This window comes from Lasioglossum baleicum, chromosome 12, assembly GCF_051020765.1.
Source record: "Lasioglossum baleicum chromosome 12, iyLasBale1, whole genome shotgun sequence".
In the NCBI taxonomy this organism is placed as follows: Eukaryota; Metazoa; Arthropoda; class Insecta; order Hymenoptera; family Halictidae; genus Lasioglossum; species Lasioglossum baleicum.
This window is the reverse complement of record NC_134940.1, coordinates 15,115,159-15,136,625: the sequence shown is the minus strand read 5'-3', so window position 1 is coordinate 15,136,625 and position 21,467 is coordinate 15,115,159. Positions and strand designations below refer to the sequence as shown.

General features: G+C 37.4%; 1 protein-coding gene across 2 annotated transcripts in view; it reads right to left on the bottom strand.

The window, feature by feature from the left end:
- LOC143214010 (CCR4-NOT transcription complex subunit 6-like) overlaps positions 1–21,467 on the bottom strand; it is a 591,839-nt gene that overhangs the window by 65,554 nt on the left and 504,818 nt on the right. The window contains exon 4 of one of the 2 annotated variants that reach the window (XM_076434479.1): positions 1–21,436. This exon is cut by the window's left edge and continues 7,639 nt beyond it. The exons of the other annotated variant lie outside the window; for it this stretch is intronic. Within the exon in view, the coding sequence (XP_076290594.1) occupies positions 21,213–21,436 (224 nt within the window). The 3' untranslated portion in view covers positions 1–21,212. The remainder of the gene's footprint in view (positions 21,437–21,467) is intronic. 2 annotated transcript variants of the gene reach the window in all.

The window sequence follows — 21,467 nt, the reverse complement described above, 5'->3', positions numbered from 1 at the left end:
TAACAAAATTTTTAACAGATTGTTTAATATATGACATAAATGCTGCATTTCCTTAAACACGTGTTTGTTAATTTCATAAGCATTTTGAGAACATTATACAAGAATAATGTTCTACATAGTAGTGAATTATTGACATTTTACCTACCGGAACCGAAGTTGCCAGATCAGGGGAATTCACTCGACTGAGGGGAGTACAGCAACCCTTCCTCTCTGCCATTACCGGGTTAGTCATGACGCAGACGCAAACGTGACGCGAATCGGGTGCGTGGATTACGTCACGTGATCGATCCGTGGCGGAAGCGTGGGGGTGCTTGCCGCCGGAAAATGGGGGAATAAGTATGTAGAAGGGGAAGGGTAGAGTGGGAGACAAGTGTTAATCTGGCGACACTGACCGGAACCATATTAACAGGCTTTCTAATTAGTCATTAGTAAAGTCCGGAGTAGGTGCAATTTAAAACAGTTCGAAGAGTTTTAATATATTATTTTCACTACATTAAAATTATTAGTGCAAAATATACATTTATCTTGTAATTGATGCGCAGACTTCTTATTTTAAAAGTAAATTAAATATTTTCTGCCCGATTTGCAACCAATTGTACTAACATAGAAAATTTTCTTAATATGTTCAATGGGTTGAAAATAATATAACAGTATTTTGAAATTCGTCTAATGATTTTAATGTTTTAAATCACACCAACTCATTTTTGTTATAAATGCATCCGCTGTCTATTCATTAGTAACGACTGAACTGTATGTGAAAGAAGCTCCACAATTTTCTTTGAAATTATATTTAACCTAAATATCTGTTGAATTATGAATGAAATTGCTGCCAACAATTTATTGAAAAATACTCGGCTGTTAATCCTTCAGTCCATTAGCAAAATTGCCGAAAAGTGTTAATTATTGTAGAAAAAATTAATGAGTTACTGAGCGTTCGTGCAATATCAAGTTACAGGGCCGTATGTATGTATGCGTGTGTGTGTATGAGTGGAACGGGGAAGTTTATTAACTCGCGAGCATAAACTTCGATGGAGCTTAACCTTCTGGAAAATCCAGCGAGCGTCGAATGTTACACGTTTTTGCGAGGTGAAACCGATAAAATGTTTCCCGATTTTCTTTGATTATCTTTCCTTTTTTTCTACTAAATTCCTTTGCCGCGAAGGAGAATGTTCTTTGCCCCGGCGGAGAATAAGAGGAAGGAAATTTTCTATCGAAAATATTTGTAGCACTTTAAGTTCGCTGCCGGGCTTGTTTGATACCAGAAGCGTAATTCGTGATTGAAATTCTCGAGCGCGGCGGTGCTTTGTGCTGAAACTTTTAATTGGCAGAATTCTCTCGATTTGCTTCCATTCGGTATGGACACAAATGCTCCTTGCCGGGAGAGAGAGAGAGAGAGAGAGAGAGAGAGAGAGGGAGAGAGAGAGAGAGGAACAAAGAGGGATTCGGTTCATGGATCCTGTGCGATACTGAGTTTCCGGTATATACCCATGACTTCTTGAACAATCGTCTATTACTCCGACTAAGAGCTTTGATCGTTCTGCCGTAATATCGAATTAAACTCGAAGAGGATCCTGTCAAGAGCAAGGAAGTAGCTCACGACCACAGCATACCGTGAAAGACACGCGATGGCCCTTGTCGCGGACTCGTCCAAGTCTCGCGGTTCTTTGAGACATTTCGAACGTAATGTTTAACCACCGAAATAGTTTTACAAATTGTTCGTCGCATGTGTATCGTTCATTGAAAATCAATATTACAGTAAAGCCTCGATCTAAGTAAATCTGTCGGGTCCGTGCTCTTTCTTAGATCGTGTCGTTCTAGTATTTCTTGACAAAACTGCTCCAAAATGTATTTCTTCCTTAATAATTCCAATTATAAAGCAAAAAATAAATATCCGCTGTCTAGTCATAAATACGTCCAATCCACAGTTATATTTCCGACGTAATTTTAACCACCTAAATATTTTTACAGATTGTTCGTGACACGTATCATAAATTCAAAATCAATATAAAAATTGTTATCCGTCATTGTTTTCATAGATGCTTGTAATTTCTATTCATGACTGTAATAAAAAGCATACATCGAGACAACAAGAGATACTTTATTGACTTCGTTAGCCACGAAAATGGGCAACGGTGACATCATGTACGATGATTTTCAGATTCGCAGGATATGAGTAAAACCATTCCGTCACTTCTTTTGCATGGTAAACGGCACAATAACCTTGTTTTGTATGCAGATTGGGTTCGACCACTTCGAATTATAGACAAACGAGGAAGTGCCATAGAGTAACACGAGTTCACCCTGTTCTATATACAGGGTGATACATGTAATTTGACGATTTAAAATTACAGTGATCCTTGAAAGTGCGAACAATTTCCAGTTCTCATATTCGTAATTTGGTACATCCTGCGTCTTCAGGAACGTCACCGAGAACCTGTCTGACATGTCTAAACGACGATCTTCTGATAAGGTACATTACAAGGTGTCTCAAAAATCTTGTATTTTGTTGACAGTGCTGGTTCCTCAGGTCATTTCAAGTAACTGTTTCATCAGCTGAAATGTCCGCATCGGTTTTGTTGAGGAGTTATTAACGAAAGACACGGGCCAATCAGGGAATCCCTCCGCAGTAGCGGAGTTTTCGTGTTGAAATAATTAATTAATCAACTAAAAATACCACCGCCTTTGTACATGTCCTGGCTATGTCGATGCAGAGCGATTTTTTCGATTCGAACGATAAATCTCTCAATATTTACGAAAATCTGTCAGTGACGGCCATCTTGTGACATCTTGTGACAGGCAGTATCTGCCGAATATTACAAATTATTCCTCTATAACGTAAAAATATGCATTTTCGGCACTGGACGCATTTAGTTTTGACTTTTAGGAATCACAATTGACCGCTTCTGAACTCCTCGTTGCAATGTTGATGCGTCATTTTGTATTCTTGTAAACCTTGTAATTTCATATACGTGTATGCGAATTCAGCGATGTGTGCGTGTGCCACCGCACTCTTGCACGGTCACGCCGGCACTCTTAATAATCGCAAATTAAAAGTATTAGAACTGGTGATTTTGACGGGTCCCGTAAACCTAGTGTTAAACCGACAATATTGAGAATCCAGTTGGTAGGGACGTTCGTCAATCGAAATGGCAAAAAGTTCACGGGTTGGTGTGTTGCGGTGAAAGATACAAGATGATCTCTGTCATTACACGTTCCCGTTAGCTGGACGAGGGTAGACGGCGCGTCGTTCCCTTGAAGCGCATCTCTAAATCCGACCGTTTCATTGGAAATCGTACAAAGTCAAGGGAAAGGGACATCTCGATCAATATTTCACATGAACGGCCGATTGGTCGGCAGGAAATAACGTCTGGTCTGTACAAGCTGGGATACAGGCTGGCTGGCCGGCTCTAAACTGTTCCCCGTCTCCGGGGAGCTGGCCAGTGCTATACGTGTCAATGGTAAACTGACCCTAGATGTCCATCGCGTCGAGATGAAAAGGCCACGACGGATCTACTTTGTTCAAGCCAGTCCCGTTAGACGCAGCGCGACTATCAGAATCTAATCACCGAGTAGCATCAGACACTTGGCCCTGTCCGACTGCATGGTCCGGTACAAATTGTCAGTGAGATAGGCATCGTTGGCCCCACAGGGTCAGCCTGATGTGGATATTCGTCGCGTTTCGATTAGACTGTTGCTCCCTGCGCAGATTAAAAAGCCAAAGTACATGCTACCGTGGCTACGGTATACATGACCACGGCCCGCAGCAGTTTTCTTTCCCCTGTCGAGATAAACGAAATATCTTGTACGTCGATAACGAAATCTTTTTCCCCCCCGCACATATCTACCCCGCCCCCAGCCAAGAAAATAAAATTATTCCAGGAAAGCAAACGCTTCTCGAGCAGGATCAGATGGATTACCCTCTATGTTCAGGTGGTAACTTCTCTTCGTATGTTTTCGCCAACGGAATATCCATACTGAATATTTAGTGGGTTTTATGCATTTTTGATGAATGGAAATTAGAAGGGTGTAAACAATTTTGTTCTATTACTTTTGATTTGTTATCATTAGACTGCGGATGTTTGTGCAAAATAAAAAGCTTGTGCATCAAAAGACGCAGGAGCTGAATATAAATTTATATTCTTCATTATGAATTTTAATGTGGTGAAAATAATATATTAATACTCTCTTCAGGTCTTTTTAATATGTTCACTGTTTTAAATTGCGCTTGCTCATTTGTGTTATAAATGCATAATCACTGCAATCAAGCTAGTAATGATATGATTGGGAACTTTAATTCCAAAGTTTATTTCATTTTTTAAAAATTAGAAGTTTAAACTTTAAGCATCACTGAATACTCGGAATATAATGTAATTTTGGTGATAATGAGCTTTATGCAAAATAAAAATGTTCTACTTGAATTACAAGAAACTGGAGTGAAATACAAACTCATTTTCTTTCTTCATATGTTTATTAGCTTGAAAATAATGTAACGGTATTTATAATTATTCTAATGCTTTACTGTTTTAAATTACACCTAATCATTTCTGTCATAAGTGCATAAAATCCGCTGTCTAGCGGTGTAACAAAATATGTTAACAATTAATAAACTGTTAAAAATATCGAATTCAAGCAAACCAAGTGATATTCGTCACAAATCATAATAATTTTAATGACATGCTTACTGGAATCGTATTTATTAAAAAATTGTCTATCTGAATTGCAATAAACTGGAATGCAATATGAATGTATTCTGTTTTCTAATATGTTTAAAAATAATATAATCGTATTTATAAATTCTTCTAATGTTTTTACTGTCTTAAATTATCATTTTTGTGATAAATGCATGTGTCTATGATATTATTCCATCTCATTGGCAGTCAACTTATTAATAGTCTTGCAAGATTATTCTTCAGGAGTGTCTGTATGAATTCTCCTAAAGATACACAGTTGTTCAATAACAAATAACAAAAGTAATTGGAATATTTATTTGTTCAAATAAAATGCTGTGCCAACATACTCGAAAAACACACGTCCGAAACGTCCGTCCGCGATTATTACTTTTTCCAGAGGTGAAATGCTGCATTCTTTTCGGTATAATTACACGCTTAATCACTTTCAGACTTACGACGATAGAGTAATTACACGTGTTGGCATATGGCCGGAATCATTGATGCGCTTTCCGGTTCATTAAGGTCGCGTTCATTACCGGGTTCGCGCAACCAGAAACGGGAATGGAGTTTCGTGCGTTCCTGGAAACAGTTCGTTCAACAGAGAAGTTACTCCCGAGGGTAATTAAGCGAAATGTAGTTAATGAGGTTAATGGAAAAAAAATACCTGCAGGAAGAAAGCAAACGGAAAAAGGTTTAAAGACTGACTTCTATAGCGAGCATCAGTGAAAGCAAGTGTCGACTTATTACGTGTCTCGGAAATCGCGCTCGTCGGCATTCCCGAGTGAATCATCCTCGAGGCTTGAAAATCGCATTTTTGAAATTTACAGGGTGGCGCTCCACACTAGGGGTGTGCGAAAATTTCCCGATAATTTCGAGAATATGACACATGACACTCTTGAAAAGAATTCGTGTAGGACAACATTCTTTCAATGAACAGAACTTTGTAAAATATTATAATTAAATATTTATATTATATTAGATATTATGATATACATTTATATTTATAAATAATATAATATAAAGAATAAAAATTATCTCAAGAATCCCTTCATTTTTGGGAATCCCGATCAGTTCGAGAATCTCGAAATGGTCAATACATATGTATTACCATTTTGACTTACACGATTATTATTATTCGGAAAATGGTTCACGTAAAGTTGAATGGTACCAAGAGGGACACAATTGAAAAAATTTTTTTTAGGTGGATGCGTAAAAGAAAATAAAAAAATGATTGAGTAAGATATTAAATAATATCGTTAATAATAATAATAATACCGTTTGTTATCCAGAATACGTAGAATCATAAAAAGACGAAAATTCATCACGTTGTACCAGAATGTACGCCGCACAGTGGGACCTTTCGTCCAAATCGGAGACAAAATCAAAGAACTTTCGATAGAAATGAGGTAGAGCGATGAATATTTTTTTAAATTAAAGCTGAAGCTTTGCAGAATATGGGAAAAATAGGGAGATTATGGTACGAACGTTTTTTAACATTGAGAAAATTCGTTAAACTTGCACAATTTCGAGAAAATTGTGGTTTTTCCAATACCACGCGGGGAAAAATTTTTTTTTGAACATGCTGTACTTCATTTCCAGTAGATTATTTCACGCTGATTTCAAATCTGGTCTCAAAATTTGTCTACGACCTCAGAATATTGAAAAATCGATTTCTTGAAATTCTACATGTTTAACGAATCTTCTCAAGGTTAAAAAACGTTCGTCCCATAATCTCCCTATTTTTCCCATATTCTGCAAAGTTTCAGCTTTAATTTTAAAAAAATTTCATCGCTCTACCTCATTTCTATCGAAAGTTCTTTGATTTTGTCTCCAATTTGGACGAAAGGTCCCACTGTGCGCCGTACGTCATTCGTCCGCAATATGATACATCGTGAGGACGTACATCGTACGTCCTTCGGATCAGAAGGGTTAAGAGATATGAGGGGTTGAATATAACGATCATTTATGTATCCATCCCGTTTCGTTTTCACAGTAGTAGACAAAAAGATTAGTGATCTTATAGATTGACAGGCCAAGTGAAACATCCTGTATATAGTATATTGGACACAATGAATCGCCATTTACGTGAATTAATCGAATTAAGAGATGATCAGCAGCTCCAGTAACACCGTCACGCTTCACTGCACTATATTGTAGCTCTCGATTCGAGCGAGATACCGTTCATTGCCGGAAACGAGGCACAGGAAACACGGACCACGTGTTTCGAACATTAACTGGAACGTTGACTGACTATATCGTTCTTCATTCATTCGTGTTCCTCGCGTACGATCTCTAAATAATGTGACGGATTATCGGGCCAATGTAATACTCTCCTTCCGTTGTTACACAATATTATTCCGTTGTTACAAAATACGCGGACGTACGATATACGATGTATAATTTCATCTCTATAGCAAGACAGATTTATTAGCTAACGAAAAGCAAACGTATCATAATATTTTTATACCGGCTGTTCACGCTCACACTAGCAAGCGTTTTTCTTGCAAATAGTAAAAATTAGTGGGGTGCGAAAATGTTCGGGTTTCCCGAGAAACCTCGAGATTTTTGATACTGTACGGAATCTTTCAAAATTTTATTTTTAGTAGAAAATCCCTAACAGTTTTAGAAATCCCCAACATTTTTAGGAATCCCGAACATTCTCAGGAATCCCGAAAGTTTCAAGATCCCGGTCTCGCACGCCATCGGTAAAAATTGTGGTAAATGAGTGGGTGGAAATGCATATTTGGTTTACTAGTAATTTAATATACTTAACGATTACATATATGCTAATACAAAAATAAAGAATTCACTCTCAACACGTGGCGTCCATAGATCGACTCAAACATAACCTCTAAGAACAAGCACTCCCTCTATATACTTCTGGCCTCTCACTCACTCATGCGCGCTCACGCTTCCATCTATACTCTACATTCACAACTCTCACACACAATACAAACAATCACCACTCACAAAAATTAGAAAAATAGTTACACTCTGTTTTTGAAACCAATGTAACAATATCTGCAACTTCTTTGTCTCTGCATTATTTTTTTGGGAGTGAAGATCACCTTCAATTTTTCAGAAGGAATGCTATGTATGTATTTCTTTATATCACATAAAAGTGTGCGCCAAAACGTATTCCTTTGCCTACGACACACTGATCTCAGGTCAGGAATAGAAGTATTGAAAGGTATTGGAAACAGAATGATCTTCAAGAAGATAGGGTAAATTGTTGAGAAAGATCTTCACAGAGAACAGGTAAAGCTGTGTGCGGATTCACTTTTATCCGAAGTAGAAACGGTGCGTGACGGGCAGACGGTCGCTCTTATCTTACAATCAGCGCGCGACGGATTTATTCTCATGTCACTGATTTACAAAAGACCCACGAATGAAAGCCAAAGGATATTATTTCTGTGCGTGCGTGGATGTGTGGCGTCCGTGTTCACGCCCACACGTGGCTCCATCGAACTCGATACTCCCGGTGACGTTACCATTTTGTAGAAAATGGAAATGGAAGTGTGTCAGTGGGTCGATGGACCTCCTTCCTCAGTTCTCCGTTCTTGTTCTACTCTCTTTCTTCGCTCGGTTCCACGGATGCATTAGTTCCAGACGGGACCGCTACCTTTTTGTCTGGTGTTTCACTCCTCCCCTTCCCTTTCCCGGCCCCGCTATTCCGTTCTTTCCGCCGTCAAAGTTCTCTTATTCACTTTCGTTTCCTTCCTCTCCCGTTCGTCCTCGCCGACTATACATAGTCAAGAAACGATTCCACCGGCCAAAGACGCTGAATTTTCTGGATAAGAAATAATGGATCAATGAGAGCCGGCGGCGGCTGAAAAGCTTCTGTTTCCCCGATGAACACTCCTCCGACTCATTCTCCTTCAACTTTCATCTCCGAGCCACGTGCTCCCGGACAAATTGCTTCAGATTGACTTTATGCCTCCGTTGAAATATTTAGATCCTCCTTCCTCCGCCCCGCACACACCCCCCTCTTCGGCGATAGTTTGTCATAAACTCGAGCGGATTACCGTGATCGCTCGCTACTTCATTTTTCTCGAAGTAATTGCCGGCTGCTTCTCAAATGAAAACTGGCTGAACACGCGCTAACGCTCTCGTAATCGCTGTCCGCCCAACTCTAATTACTCCAGACTGGCAACGCGCGAAGTATACGAGCGGGCTTGACGGCTGTTATGAATATCGATGCGCCTTTTCTTGGCGGAAAGCTGGCTGCAATATTCCCGTTCAGAACCCGGTTTTTCTCGCGATCAATTATTTTTTATAATTTACAATTCGTTTTGTAATCTTGCTAACCACGTGTGACAACTCTGACAAACATTTTCATCGTGAAAATTGTCACTTACAAAGGTTATATGTGTATTTTATTTGCGAATAAAGAATTTGGTTAACCCAATGTGTCGCGAAAATCAAGCGATGACGCGAGTACATGCATACGGGGATGCATGAATCCATCTCAAATTACACTGTCCACCAAAGGGCCTAGCAGACTAAGATTGGTCCCGCGGCCCCACCCACAATTTTTATTGATATTGTGCGGAAAACAATGGTTTTAGGTTGAAAGATAACCCCCTGAAATTTTATGTCGCTAACCCTTCGTATAAGGATGATACGAGGGTAAATACCCTTAACTGTATCATTTTTTTTCTCGGTTGTTAATTAAGATATTCGGATAAAAAAAAAACGAAAATACTCGAGCTTACCTCCTTCATATCATACACTTTTTTTCACATATAAAACTATATACTACTTATGTAATGTTATGCGACGCGTTTAGAAAGAAATAATTGATCAAGAAGAGACTTAATATCCTGATAAGAAACACTGCACTGTACATTACACCATTATAATGACGTAATTTTATTTGTTTTTCAATATTTAACTATGTCCCACCAATCCGACCATCTTGAAACTTTTTTATACGTTAGATAAGCAACAGAACATTGTTCTTGAATTTTTTGGAAGTGGTCACTCGAAGGGTTGCTTGCAGTTCCCACCCCTAAAAAGTTAAATGATTTTTTTCTACCCTTAATAATTTGATCACAATGGTGAAAAAAATGTATGATATGAAGGAGGTAAGTTCGAGTATTTTCATTTTCTTTTTATCCGAATATCTTAATTAAAATTACGGGCAGATTCGGAATCAGCGCGAAAAACTGTATAAGATCCACCCAACAGTATACTGGAAACATTTTTGGTGTTGGACAATGTTATGTATTCGTATTATTTCGTCTTGAAATTTAGGAATATATTTTACGTTTCTCCATGACGAGTATACTCGTCAATCACAGCTAACTGGTTCAGGAACCATGGAACGCAAATTTTCAAAATTCTGTTCATTATTTATAATAAGTATATTACTTTCGTGGTCGCATTTTATTGTCGACGTCACAATAACTTCGTCATTTCTTCGGGTCAAAGCATGAAATTGTAGGAATGCATTATCAACGATTTTCCACACGCCATCAAGGGAAACAGCAACCCTTCGAACAATACGTGGTGTAGGAAATAACAGTTCGGTATACTACTTTTCCCAAGGTCTGTCCACATGATGTTATTTTTCTAATATTGTAACTGTCCGCCTGTTATTTATGTACTATGCGTATTAGCGACTAGGAGGGTTTAAGAGGCAATTTAGAATGTTTTACTGCGAAAGTGACAGTAACGTAAAATATATTATAACGAATCCTCCTTTTATATTTGAAGTACGTATACTTGGAGGTATACGATCGGGTAGTAAACTCATAGGGGGTCATAAAGACAGAGAGGTTAGGATCCTGCGATCAACAAAGGATCCACGGACACTTTCGGAACCGCGAACCCCAGTTGTGCTTTAAGAGTTAAGTCGAATTAAGTGTTGAAGGAGATTGATCTTACTTCTGTTAATTGTTAATTATAAAATATAAAAATGATTATTGAAGAAATAAAGAAGTTTCTATCTGTTGCAATTGATGCAGGAAGTTTAATTATGAACAACCTTTTTGACATTTAACATTCAGCTAATTTTTTGTAGTAGTGTCCTCTGTGCTACATAACCTTTTGATATGAGAAATTCCTGTTTAGAAAATTATTCAATCAAGTTCATTATCATTTCATTCTCATTCTTCCATCGAAATGATCGATCGTGTGAAATTATGTAAAGGGAATTTCTTTCGACACCAAATAATTACACTTTCGTTATAAAACGGGATGAAATATTACTTTTAATCTTTCAACTATTATAGCGCAACTATAATGATTCTTCGTCCTAAACGATTTTGCGAGATTGAACGCCACTTTAACGATCCTCTTTATCAAGTTTATTAATCTACATATTAACGTGTTGACGCGAGCGCGCGCGCGCGCGCGGTCCATTGTCATAATCATTGATTGTTTATGGCATGCAAATAAACCGAACTATTACAACTCAATCAGTTATTGCATAATATTAATCAAAATTCACTGAATTGCGATGAATGAAGCGGTGAAACACCGATTGCGAAACTGATACGATTCAGTTAGGTTTCACGGTTGAACTGCGCAAATGGCGGTACAGCTTTACCCACCATTTTGTGGCTACGTAGAACGTTCATGTGTAAGAGCTATAGCTAAACTATTATTTCCGAAAATTGAATAATGAACTGTTCGTTTCGTATTAAATCGAATACGCTTCTCGAAATAAGATATTTCATTCGGTACGATCGTTTTATTAAATAATGTTTACTAATTGCGTTTTATGTACGGACGTATGAACGACGTTTAAATTTCATTAGATTTCAGGAAAATATTCCGAACCGTCTAGTCAATTTAATGCTACCCTCCCTAAAATTTAAATTCAAATACAATAAAATATTTTCCAACAAATTTAATTATAATACAAACTAACTACATTTTATTAAAATTCATTACTCGTATAAGGATCTCAGTAAAATTTTAATTATATACCCTTCTGATATTAACATTTTCTACAATATTATTTTAAGCTACAATTAAAACCCTCTAAAATTTAATTTCATTCAAATATTCTCTGAAAAAGCAACATTTCCCTTTAAATTATTTGGTAAATGTTGTCAAGGTCACATATTAAATATGTTGGTATCTAATAAATGACTAAACATTTAAGTATTGCAAGAGGTATTCAATTTTATCTCCATAAAATGACAAAATCATATACAATGAAGTTATTCCAGGACGGAAGAAATGTTTAGTTTTCGAGTTAAAATAGTTCCGAGTGGAAAGGATGAAATTCTTGTTAAGCAAGTGGGAGAACACAATTCGAAACATTGACTATCCGCGAATTCGCTGGGGAATGTTTTGTACATTTCTTCGATGATAAAGAAACCTAATGAAACAAGCTGAAATACCCGGTTTACGATCTAACATTTAATCCGGGGTTCGTAAAATAATCTGAAAAGGAACCCGCGCGGCTATTAACAGTACCTTATTGCCTCATGCGCGTGTGATAAATTGAACAGGCAAAAAACATCTTATTAAAAGCATGATGAGGCTTTCACCTGCACCTGCAGATGTCGGGTGCGATTCATCACACCGGTAAAAGTGGTGTGTAAGTACTTCGGGCAACCAGCTCCCGCAAAATCACGGTTTTAACACGTTCCCTGCCAACTACGAGTTATCCCGCAGCTGGCATACGCACGAAATTTTCTGTTCAGCACATCAACTACGTGCTAACTCGCATAATTGCATTGTAAAACGTTATGTTTCTGTGGTGAAATTGGCTGGACGCAATACTAGTTCTACTGGCACGTTGCAATTATGCATGTATGTCTAAATATAATTGACATCTGGAGGAAACGTGCCAAATAGAATTCTCTCAATTATAGAATTCCGCGCTTTCGGTCGCCGCAGATTTGTTTCCTTAACACGCCGAAATAAACCTTTAATAAAAAGAAATGATCTAAATCTTTCGACAAATATATTTTACAGTGATACTAATTCAAATGAAGATGTCTTTGGATAATTGCATAATTATTTTCGAGAATGTTTCGTACAACTAAACACGCGATCATCGAAAATAATAATTTTATTTGTGATTTCACGAAAGTATTCGGTGTTTAATGATATTTTCGTTTGTTATTTCATCTTGATACGAAACGTTGCTTTGACAAGAATGTTGTTTGTTAATATATCGTTAGATATTTAAAAACGAATGAAAAAAAAATGTCGAATGTTGAAGCAGAGGAAGAATTTTCACTTTTTTTTAATTAACGAAAGAGGTAATGCGAAATTGAACATTTCAGTGAAAGAGAATACGGTGAATTTGTGAAAGCACACATATATTAACAACATTAAACCTTTCAAATGTACGAATAATAGAATTTAATTTCCTTTTAATTAGTGAGAGAGGTGTACTGAATATTTAAAGAATTTAATTTTGTTATCTTCTATCATCAGTTTTGGGATCCAACAGGGGAAGAGAATCGAGTGAATTTCGAAGCATAGCCGACAGTTTAAACCTTTACAATGTACGAATAATAGTATTTACTTTTCTGTTAATTAATGAAAGAGGTACGCGTGTACTGAATATTTAAGAAATCTAGTTATTTATTTTGCACCATTCGCATCAGTTATGCAATTCAATGATGAAAAAGAATAAATTGAATTGCTAAGCATAACAAACTGTTCAAATCTCTACAATGTACGTATGATAGAATTAACTTTTCTGTTAATTATTGAAAGTGGTACCTGTGTACTGAATAATTACGGAATCTAATTGTTTATTTTACACCATTCACATCAGTTATAGAATTTAGTGATGAAAAAGGATAAAGAGTGAATTGCGAAGCAGATCGAACAGTTTAAACAATTAAAATGTACGTATAATAGAATTTACTTTACTGTTAATTATTGAAAGTGGTACGTGTGTACTAAATATTTCAAGAATCTAATTGTTTATTTTATACCATTCACATCAGTTATGGAATTCAATGATGAAAAAGGGTAAAGTGAATTGCGAAGCATAGCGAACAGTTTGAACCTTTAAAATGTACGTATAATAGAATTAACTTTTCTGTTAATTATTGAAAGTGGTACGTGTGTACTAAATATTTCAAGAATCTAATTGTTTATTTTATACCATTCACATCAGTTATGGAATTCAATGATGAAAAAGAATATGGTGAATTGCGAAGCAGATCGAACAGTTTGAACCTTTAAAATGTACGAATAATAGAATTTACTTTTCTGCGAATGTAACTGTTTATTTTGCACCATTCGCATCAGTTATGCAATTCAATGATGAAAAAGAATGGAATGAATTTCGAAGCATAGCAAACACTCTCAAATTGTACAACTGAACAATAGAATGCGCTTTTTTTCGATAATAGAAAGAGGTCCGTGCGAATTAAATGTTTAATGCGTTGAAATGTTCGCTCCGCGCTATTGACATGAGTTTTCGAAAGCCGAATGGATGTAGAAGCTAATACAACGCGAAATAAAAGGTGTCGGTGCAGAGGAGGCTAAAGATGAAAAGCGACGGGAATGTAGGAACGGAATGGGTAAAGAGTTTTTCGGAAATCGGGGAGGTAAATAGTGGTGAAAGGTGCAGCGTCGTGTATTATGCGCCTTTGCATGGAATAGTCTGTCAAATAAAAACTCGTTGCACGAACAATGGCATGGATGGTTTCGTGTATTCCATGGTGTGTCATGTGAATCGACGCGGCTATAAATCTTTCTCTTTCCTTCGCGATGAAAAATATACGGCGAGAGCATCTCCGGTTCAGAGGACATCTTTGTCAGTCATCGATCATGGCGACGCCCTTACAATGAAATTTGCAAGTAAAACTTTGTCAATCCACGCGTGCATGTCGCCGGTAAACGTTCGAGTGTCGTTCAACTCGGTGGTTGTTGCATTTTTGTTTGACCGCAGTCGCAGTGTGTCATTCGTTCTATTAAAATGTCTACGCCCGCAATCAATAATCTCATAACGGATAAAACTGTCAGCTAAACTTTCCTGCAAATTCTTTCATAGAAATCAATTGTTCACAGCGAGAAGTGTTTCGATGGAGATTAAGTCGCTTCAAGAGACGAAGACCAACTTTGATTTTTTAAAATGATTCGTTAAAATGATCGAGTTATTTTAATCTAATCCATTTTTCAAAAGTGAATGACCTTCATACGTCCTCTACGCGTCCTCTACGCGTCCTCTTGCTACTATTCGACTCTATGTTAATCATTTTCCGCTAGGAATAGTAATAGTCATGTAAATAAATAAAAATAAGATAAAGTGGTAATGTGTGGCGAATCACCTTGTATAATTCTAAGGTAGGTTCATCATTCCTGTACCTGTACCATTATTCAAAATATTGTTTACATTATTAAATATAGTATGTCGGTTTCTAATCAATTCCTAAACATTTATAGATATTGTACGAGGTATTATACCAATATTTCATCAGGAAATGGAAATATTCTAGATCGGAAGAGATGTTTACTTTTCGAGTTACAATAGCTTCGTGTGCAAAAAGGTTAAAGTATTTGACGTGCTTCTGATAATGATTTTCAATCGGAGCCGGTGCACTTTTTCTTAGTTTTTGCGAGCTGTAGTTTCGATGGAGATTAAGTCGCTTCAAGAGACGAAGATCAACTTTGATTTTTTAAAATGATTTGTTAAAATGATCGAGTTATTTTAATCTAATCCATTTTTCAAAAGTGAATGACCTTCATACGTCCTCTACGCGTCCTCTACGCGTCCTCTTGCTACTATTCGACTCTATGTTAATCATTTTCCGCTACGAATAGTAATAGTCATGTAAATAAATAAAAATAAGATAAAGTGGTAATGTGTGGCGAATCACCTTGTATAATTCTAAGGTAGGTCCATCATTCCCGTACCTGTACCATTATTCAAAATATTGTTTACATTATTAAATATATGTCGGTTTCTAATCAATTCCTAAACATTTATAGATATTGTACGAGGTATTATACCAATATTTCATCAGGAAATGGAAATATTCTAGATCGGAAGAGATGTTTACTTTTCGAGTTACAATAGCTTCGTGTGCAAAAAGGTTAAAGTATTTGACGTGCTTCTGATAATGATTTTCAATCGGAGCCGGTGCACTTTTTCTTAGTTTTTGCGAGCTGTACTTTCGAGTATGTAGTACTGCAGAGTGTGTCGACTGTAAATCGCGATAGGGGCGTGCAATACGGGTCTCGCAGTCCGCCTGGTATAGACTGCAGCGTAGACCTTCTCTCGTACATGTATATTCCCTGCGAACGCAATATATTGCTGTTCACGTTTAGCCCCCCATCCCCTCTGCCATTTCGGGCATTCCCTAAATTACGTTCGATCGCAATCGTGATTATTAATTTTTGAAATATTATTTCCACTCGCAGCATTCACGAATTTTCGATACCCAAAACAAATTATTCGCTTCCACGGGAAATCGAGCATTTTGCAGACCCAATGTGTACGCTCGTTTTGCAGAACATTCTGCACATCAAGATCTATATTTTCAATATACACGTGAATGTTAAACATTTCATTCTGATGCGCTTTACAATAAATTAAATATTTTCTGTGTTAATAAAATAGAAGTGTTCGTTTCGAAATGTTATTAGGTTGTTCCAAAAGTTCCTTCCGGAATGTGTTCCTTTAATGTTGCTAAATAAATACAAACAATGCGATAATCTTTATGTTGATGTTTTAGTACTTCCTAACATGAATTTGCATTATATGCATGAATCGAAAACCAGCTTTTGGTACAACCTAATATTTATTTAGCAAAATTAAAGGAACACGTTCCGAAAGAAACTTTTGGGACAACCTAATAAATAAAACGTCTACGGAAAATAGAAACGATTACGCATAGAGAAATGAATTGCAGATAAATATTAAAACATTTTTCGCCAAAGTTTGTTCTATATGCTTCGTCGCTCGAAAGTTTGTATTATGTTGTCGTTGTAAAACGAGTAAACTGTGCTTTAAATACACGATGCTTCATTAAAAATATTGTTCCGCGCGCTTCATTATAATTGGAGATAAAAGTTTTGATTACAATGCGTTCATTTCCGCGGAAACTTGCGTAATAACAATGAAAATATGTATGTGCATTACATCCAGCATGTCTTACCGAATTAGATCGTGCACGTTTAATATAAATATTTCCAATCTAATTTATAAATAAATTTTAGTTCAAGTTCATTAGTGCAAATCATTAGTGCAAAATTTATTACGAATATCATGATTTAGTTTCTTTGAAACGCGCGTAGCATATTTTTGTTAACCTAAACCAAAATTTACATAATAGTGTTGCGTCCCATTAAAGGTTTAGTTATTAGTATGAGTATTAGTGAGTTTTTGCTGGCATTAATTTGCTTTAATATTGCAATAAAAATCTTATAAAATTGATTTTGCTTGCTTCTGTATTTTATTTTTCGGGAGAATGAAAATTAAACAGATTGATATATTATTGGTAGGTACGTATGTATAACAATTTTCTATTTCAGATGATGATCAGGTGAAGAGAAACTGAAATAAACCTGAAATTTACCACATGTCTCTGTTACCATCTCATCAAAATGATTAAAATCAGTTGAAAAATTTCACACACACGAGACTAAAAAGCAGAAAACAATTACTTAAACCAAAACAATTTTTAATATACCACGTTTTTAAAACGGACTGAAAAGTATAAAATAATTTTTCCTAGCCCCATACATTTTTCGTATTAAATCTTACATTATTTTCGTAGCTATTAAACATTTTCAAGACTATCTGTATGGGGCTAGGAAAAATTATTTTATACTTTCTAGTCCGTCTTAAAAACATGGTATATTAAAAATTGTTTCTTTTTTATTTAAATAATTATGTTTACGAGGCGTAATTTGCATTATTCGGAAGCATACAACTACTTCCGCCTATTTCGACTGCTTACAACTATTCTCATAGCTACATGCTGCAGAATAATACAAGTTACGTCTCGTAAACGTAAGAATAGAACTTTTGAGGGCGATCGCGGGCTAGATTGATCTTCTACCTCTCTAGCGCTTTTGACAACTGAAAACCCCCATCTTTGCATTATCGAGAAATGAAAAGGCGCACCTTTGCAATCCCGGAAACGCGAGTCGACCCCTTCGAAAAGGGTTCTGTATATTGAAAGCTTAAATAGTATTTTTACGGGACAATCGTTCGGCGTGACAAGACGCTTTATCGAGTACCGTTGTCAGTGGGTCAGGAAATTAGGTCAGGTAGGAGGACAGCGGAAGTGGTAAGGGCCAACAACAGTTATCCCCATCTGGGCTGATCCATGCTCCACACCTGGAGATTCTTTTGTGCAAAGGGGGACGATGGTCGTGGATAAAAAGATAAACCCGACGGGGTCGGGGGACTGTGGACGAGGTGCATCAGAATCCGTGCGCGTCGCAACGGATTTACCTTTGGCATCCTTTGTAGGGAATTCAACGGCGCGGATAGGAACTTGTCATGAATTTCGAATCCATGAAAAACGCGACGGCGGCGACGTTAAGCTTTTTATTTTCCCCTTTTGGCATTGCTCGGAATAAAATCGCCGGGGATCTGATCGTAACTCTTGATTTATAGGAAAACAGCAACATACGTAGGTGATTGATATTTTTTCCAGCACGCTCGCATAAAGCGCAGAATTTTCATATAGGATCAAAGGGGACTCGAACAATTCAGAGGTATGTACATCAAATTCACTCGCTCCAGAAATACAAGCGAACACGCCAGGATCTTTGTTTTGGATCAGAATTATTTTTCACAACGGAATGTTGTTATTTTACGTTGCCAATATTTCGATGGCTGAAATCACGAAAACGAATCTGCGCGGTCGAAGGAGATGTTCAATTTTTCTTTTGCACATAATGATTAGACTGCGGATCTTTATGCAAAATAAAAAAACGTTCGCTTTAATTGCAAGACACAGGAGCTAAATAAATTCTTCTTCTAATTATCCTATTAAGCTGAAACAAATATATTGGAGTCCATGATTATTTTTAACGCGTCCACTGCTTTAAATTGTACGTGCCCATTTTTGTCATAAATGCATAAAATCCGCAGTGTAATAATGATCGACCGGAAAGTTCGAAAATTTTTATAATTTTAGAACAAATCTTATGAAATATTGCTTTTACATTTAAGCATTGTGAAAAATTGTGTATTTAATCATTTTTCCTGACCCTCCAATAGCAGTGGAAATAATTTGGGTGCTCGAGTTGAAATGAACAGCCTGTATATTTAAAGAAATATTGCATTATTAAGCGTACGAATTTTCCAATCGATGGTGTAAAACATTTCCCCCTAAATGTCGCAGATCTGCAATAATAGTACCGTCCAATATTCATACAACGTGGAAGCACACAAAGTCGTAAAATGGTACAACAGCGTTGTACCGCGCGATGGTTAATTGATGGAACTATTAGCGACCGATCGGACAGTAAATTATAATTGCGCGTTAAAAGTAAGTATTGAAGGATGGAACAATTAGCACTCAATCTAGCGATTCCCAGTTAGACAGCAATTTAAATACTGCGATAATAACAGTGATTTATGGGGAATGACCCACGCAGCTGCTACATCGGCGAGCTCTTCCGAAGCGATATTCAATGATGTTACTTCAGAGAGAAGGTAGGGGGAGGTCATTAAGCTACCTTAGGAGGTGATTATCCTACCTAAGCAGCTGATTAAGGTATCCGAGTAGCTGACGATGGCAACTTGCGCAAAATTAGGTACTCGAAGTGCTGATTAGCCAGGTTCTCGTGAAAGAAACAAACTTAACTGGCAGGACGTTAAGAAAGCAGTCGGGCTACTTCAGAAGTTGATTAAGCTGCTCGGAGAAAAGAATTTGATTAAGTCACACGGTAGAAAAGTGACGCATTACCAAAGTTAACCAGCTTTCCGGGTCGCCAGATGAGGGGAATTCGCTCGAATTGAGGGGAAAAGGTTACCCTCCCTCTACCTGCGCCGGACACGTGACCGGCCCGTGGGGGAATATCGTCGTAGAAGGGGAAGGTAGAGTGGGGACACCAGTCTTAATCTGGCGACTCTGGTTAGGGCACGCGTAACGGCAACTGGGGGGCTTAGCTCCTGGCGAGCTGGCGATAAGAAAGTAGCAGCCAAATAGTCCCCTCAGCTTAGACTGGGCTTGCTGCCACGATAAACGATAATAATATCTATTATTGGTAAGCTGGGAAGATAAACGACTTCGCGCAGGTTAAACCTGTGATCTTGTACCTATATTACACACCAGTGCTGTGTGTACGTTCCAAGTGTAAGTCGTGCACCATTTTTACCTCTACAAACGTTATTCTTCTCAAGAATTATCACGAATCTGACCGCCACGTCATGTAAATACAAGGAAATAATGGGACACCCTGTGCACATAGTGGATCCGAGAATTATTTGAACATCAATTATATCCGATTCTCGAAAAATTGCCTATATTGAAACCGTGATAATATCGTGAAAATAAAGTAGTACAATAATAAAAATTTCGACTCATTTTAACCCTTAGCACTCCCAGAGACTCGGAGAGTCACCACTAAAATTGCTATAACATTATTCAAAATACGGTTTAGATCATTAACAATAAACCTAACCAACAACGATCAAAATTTTCAATTATTGAAATAATAAAACTGATGTCATAAGAAACGATTGTATAGATATATCTTTGGTAGTGCACGCATTACAATATTTTTATAGGGGAACATGTAACAGTTATGTTTAAGGCGCGGTAGGTTTAGTGCTAAATATGTTGGTGTCTAATCAATTACTAAACATTTACGTGTTGTATGAGGTGTTACATCAATTTTATATCCATAAAATGAAAAAAATTATGTAGAATGGAATTATTCTAGGTCGGAAGAAACGTTTAATTTTCGAGTTAAAATAGAGCTCCGAGAGCAAAGGGTTGAAGCGCTTTTCCAGGACAGTTCGCGCGATATATCAAGTGAGAAAGGCGGAGGACACGTTTCTGGTCGAGACTGCTACAAATTGAATCGTCGTTGACAAACCATAAAAACAGTATCATCGAAATAAAAGAACTTTAAAACTAGCTCGAACTTTCACGTCAATTTTCAATAGAACGGCACTTTCTTTTCCAATGGTTCCGTGGAGAAGTTTGTTCGTCTCGATAAGTAGAGCACGATACAATCGCGCAAAAATTTCACCTTGAAAGAGTCGGTCAAGGTCCATTTTTCGGCAAACTTTTTCAAAAGATCTTCGCCGATCTCCTCGCCGTTTTTACAGGTAATTTCTCGACACCCTGTACCGTAGATAAATTGGAGGAACTTGTTTCATCGGCAAAGTACAACTTCACTCTGTTAATGCGATATCGTAGATAAGGACTGGTTTCGAATACGTACAGCTTTCTGTAAAAATGTGCACCAGCCTCACAGGGAGGGAACGGATCGCGTATATGGAAATATGACATGCAGAACAACGCAGGTTGTTCAAGCTCGTCCGTTTAATTCTTAGGAGCTGTTCAGCTAAAAGGCGGATGTCCTCGCTGACTTACGTAGGTTAGAATTCAATGACGCCGTATATTATGTTATATACCATTTTCGTCACAGCCGTGCGCGGCCACGTGGTGTCCTGTGTGCGACAAACGAGTCAGCGACAAACGGGAAGACACGTGCACGCTTCTCGCCCATATTCGCAAATCTCACCCGAAGCGCTCGTGTCAATATTTGCCTCAGGTACGAAATTTCACTTCGCCGACCTCTCTCGCTATTCAACGATTCCCGACAACTAGACTGCAGATCTTTATGCGTTCGCGGTACGTGCGAATCTGCAAAATACAAGGAAACGTGCACATTAAC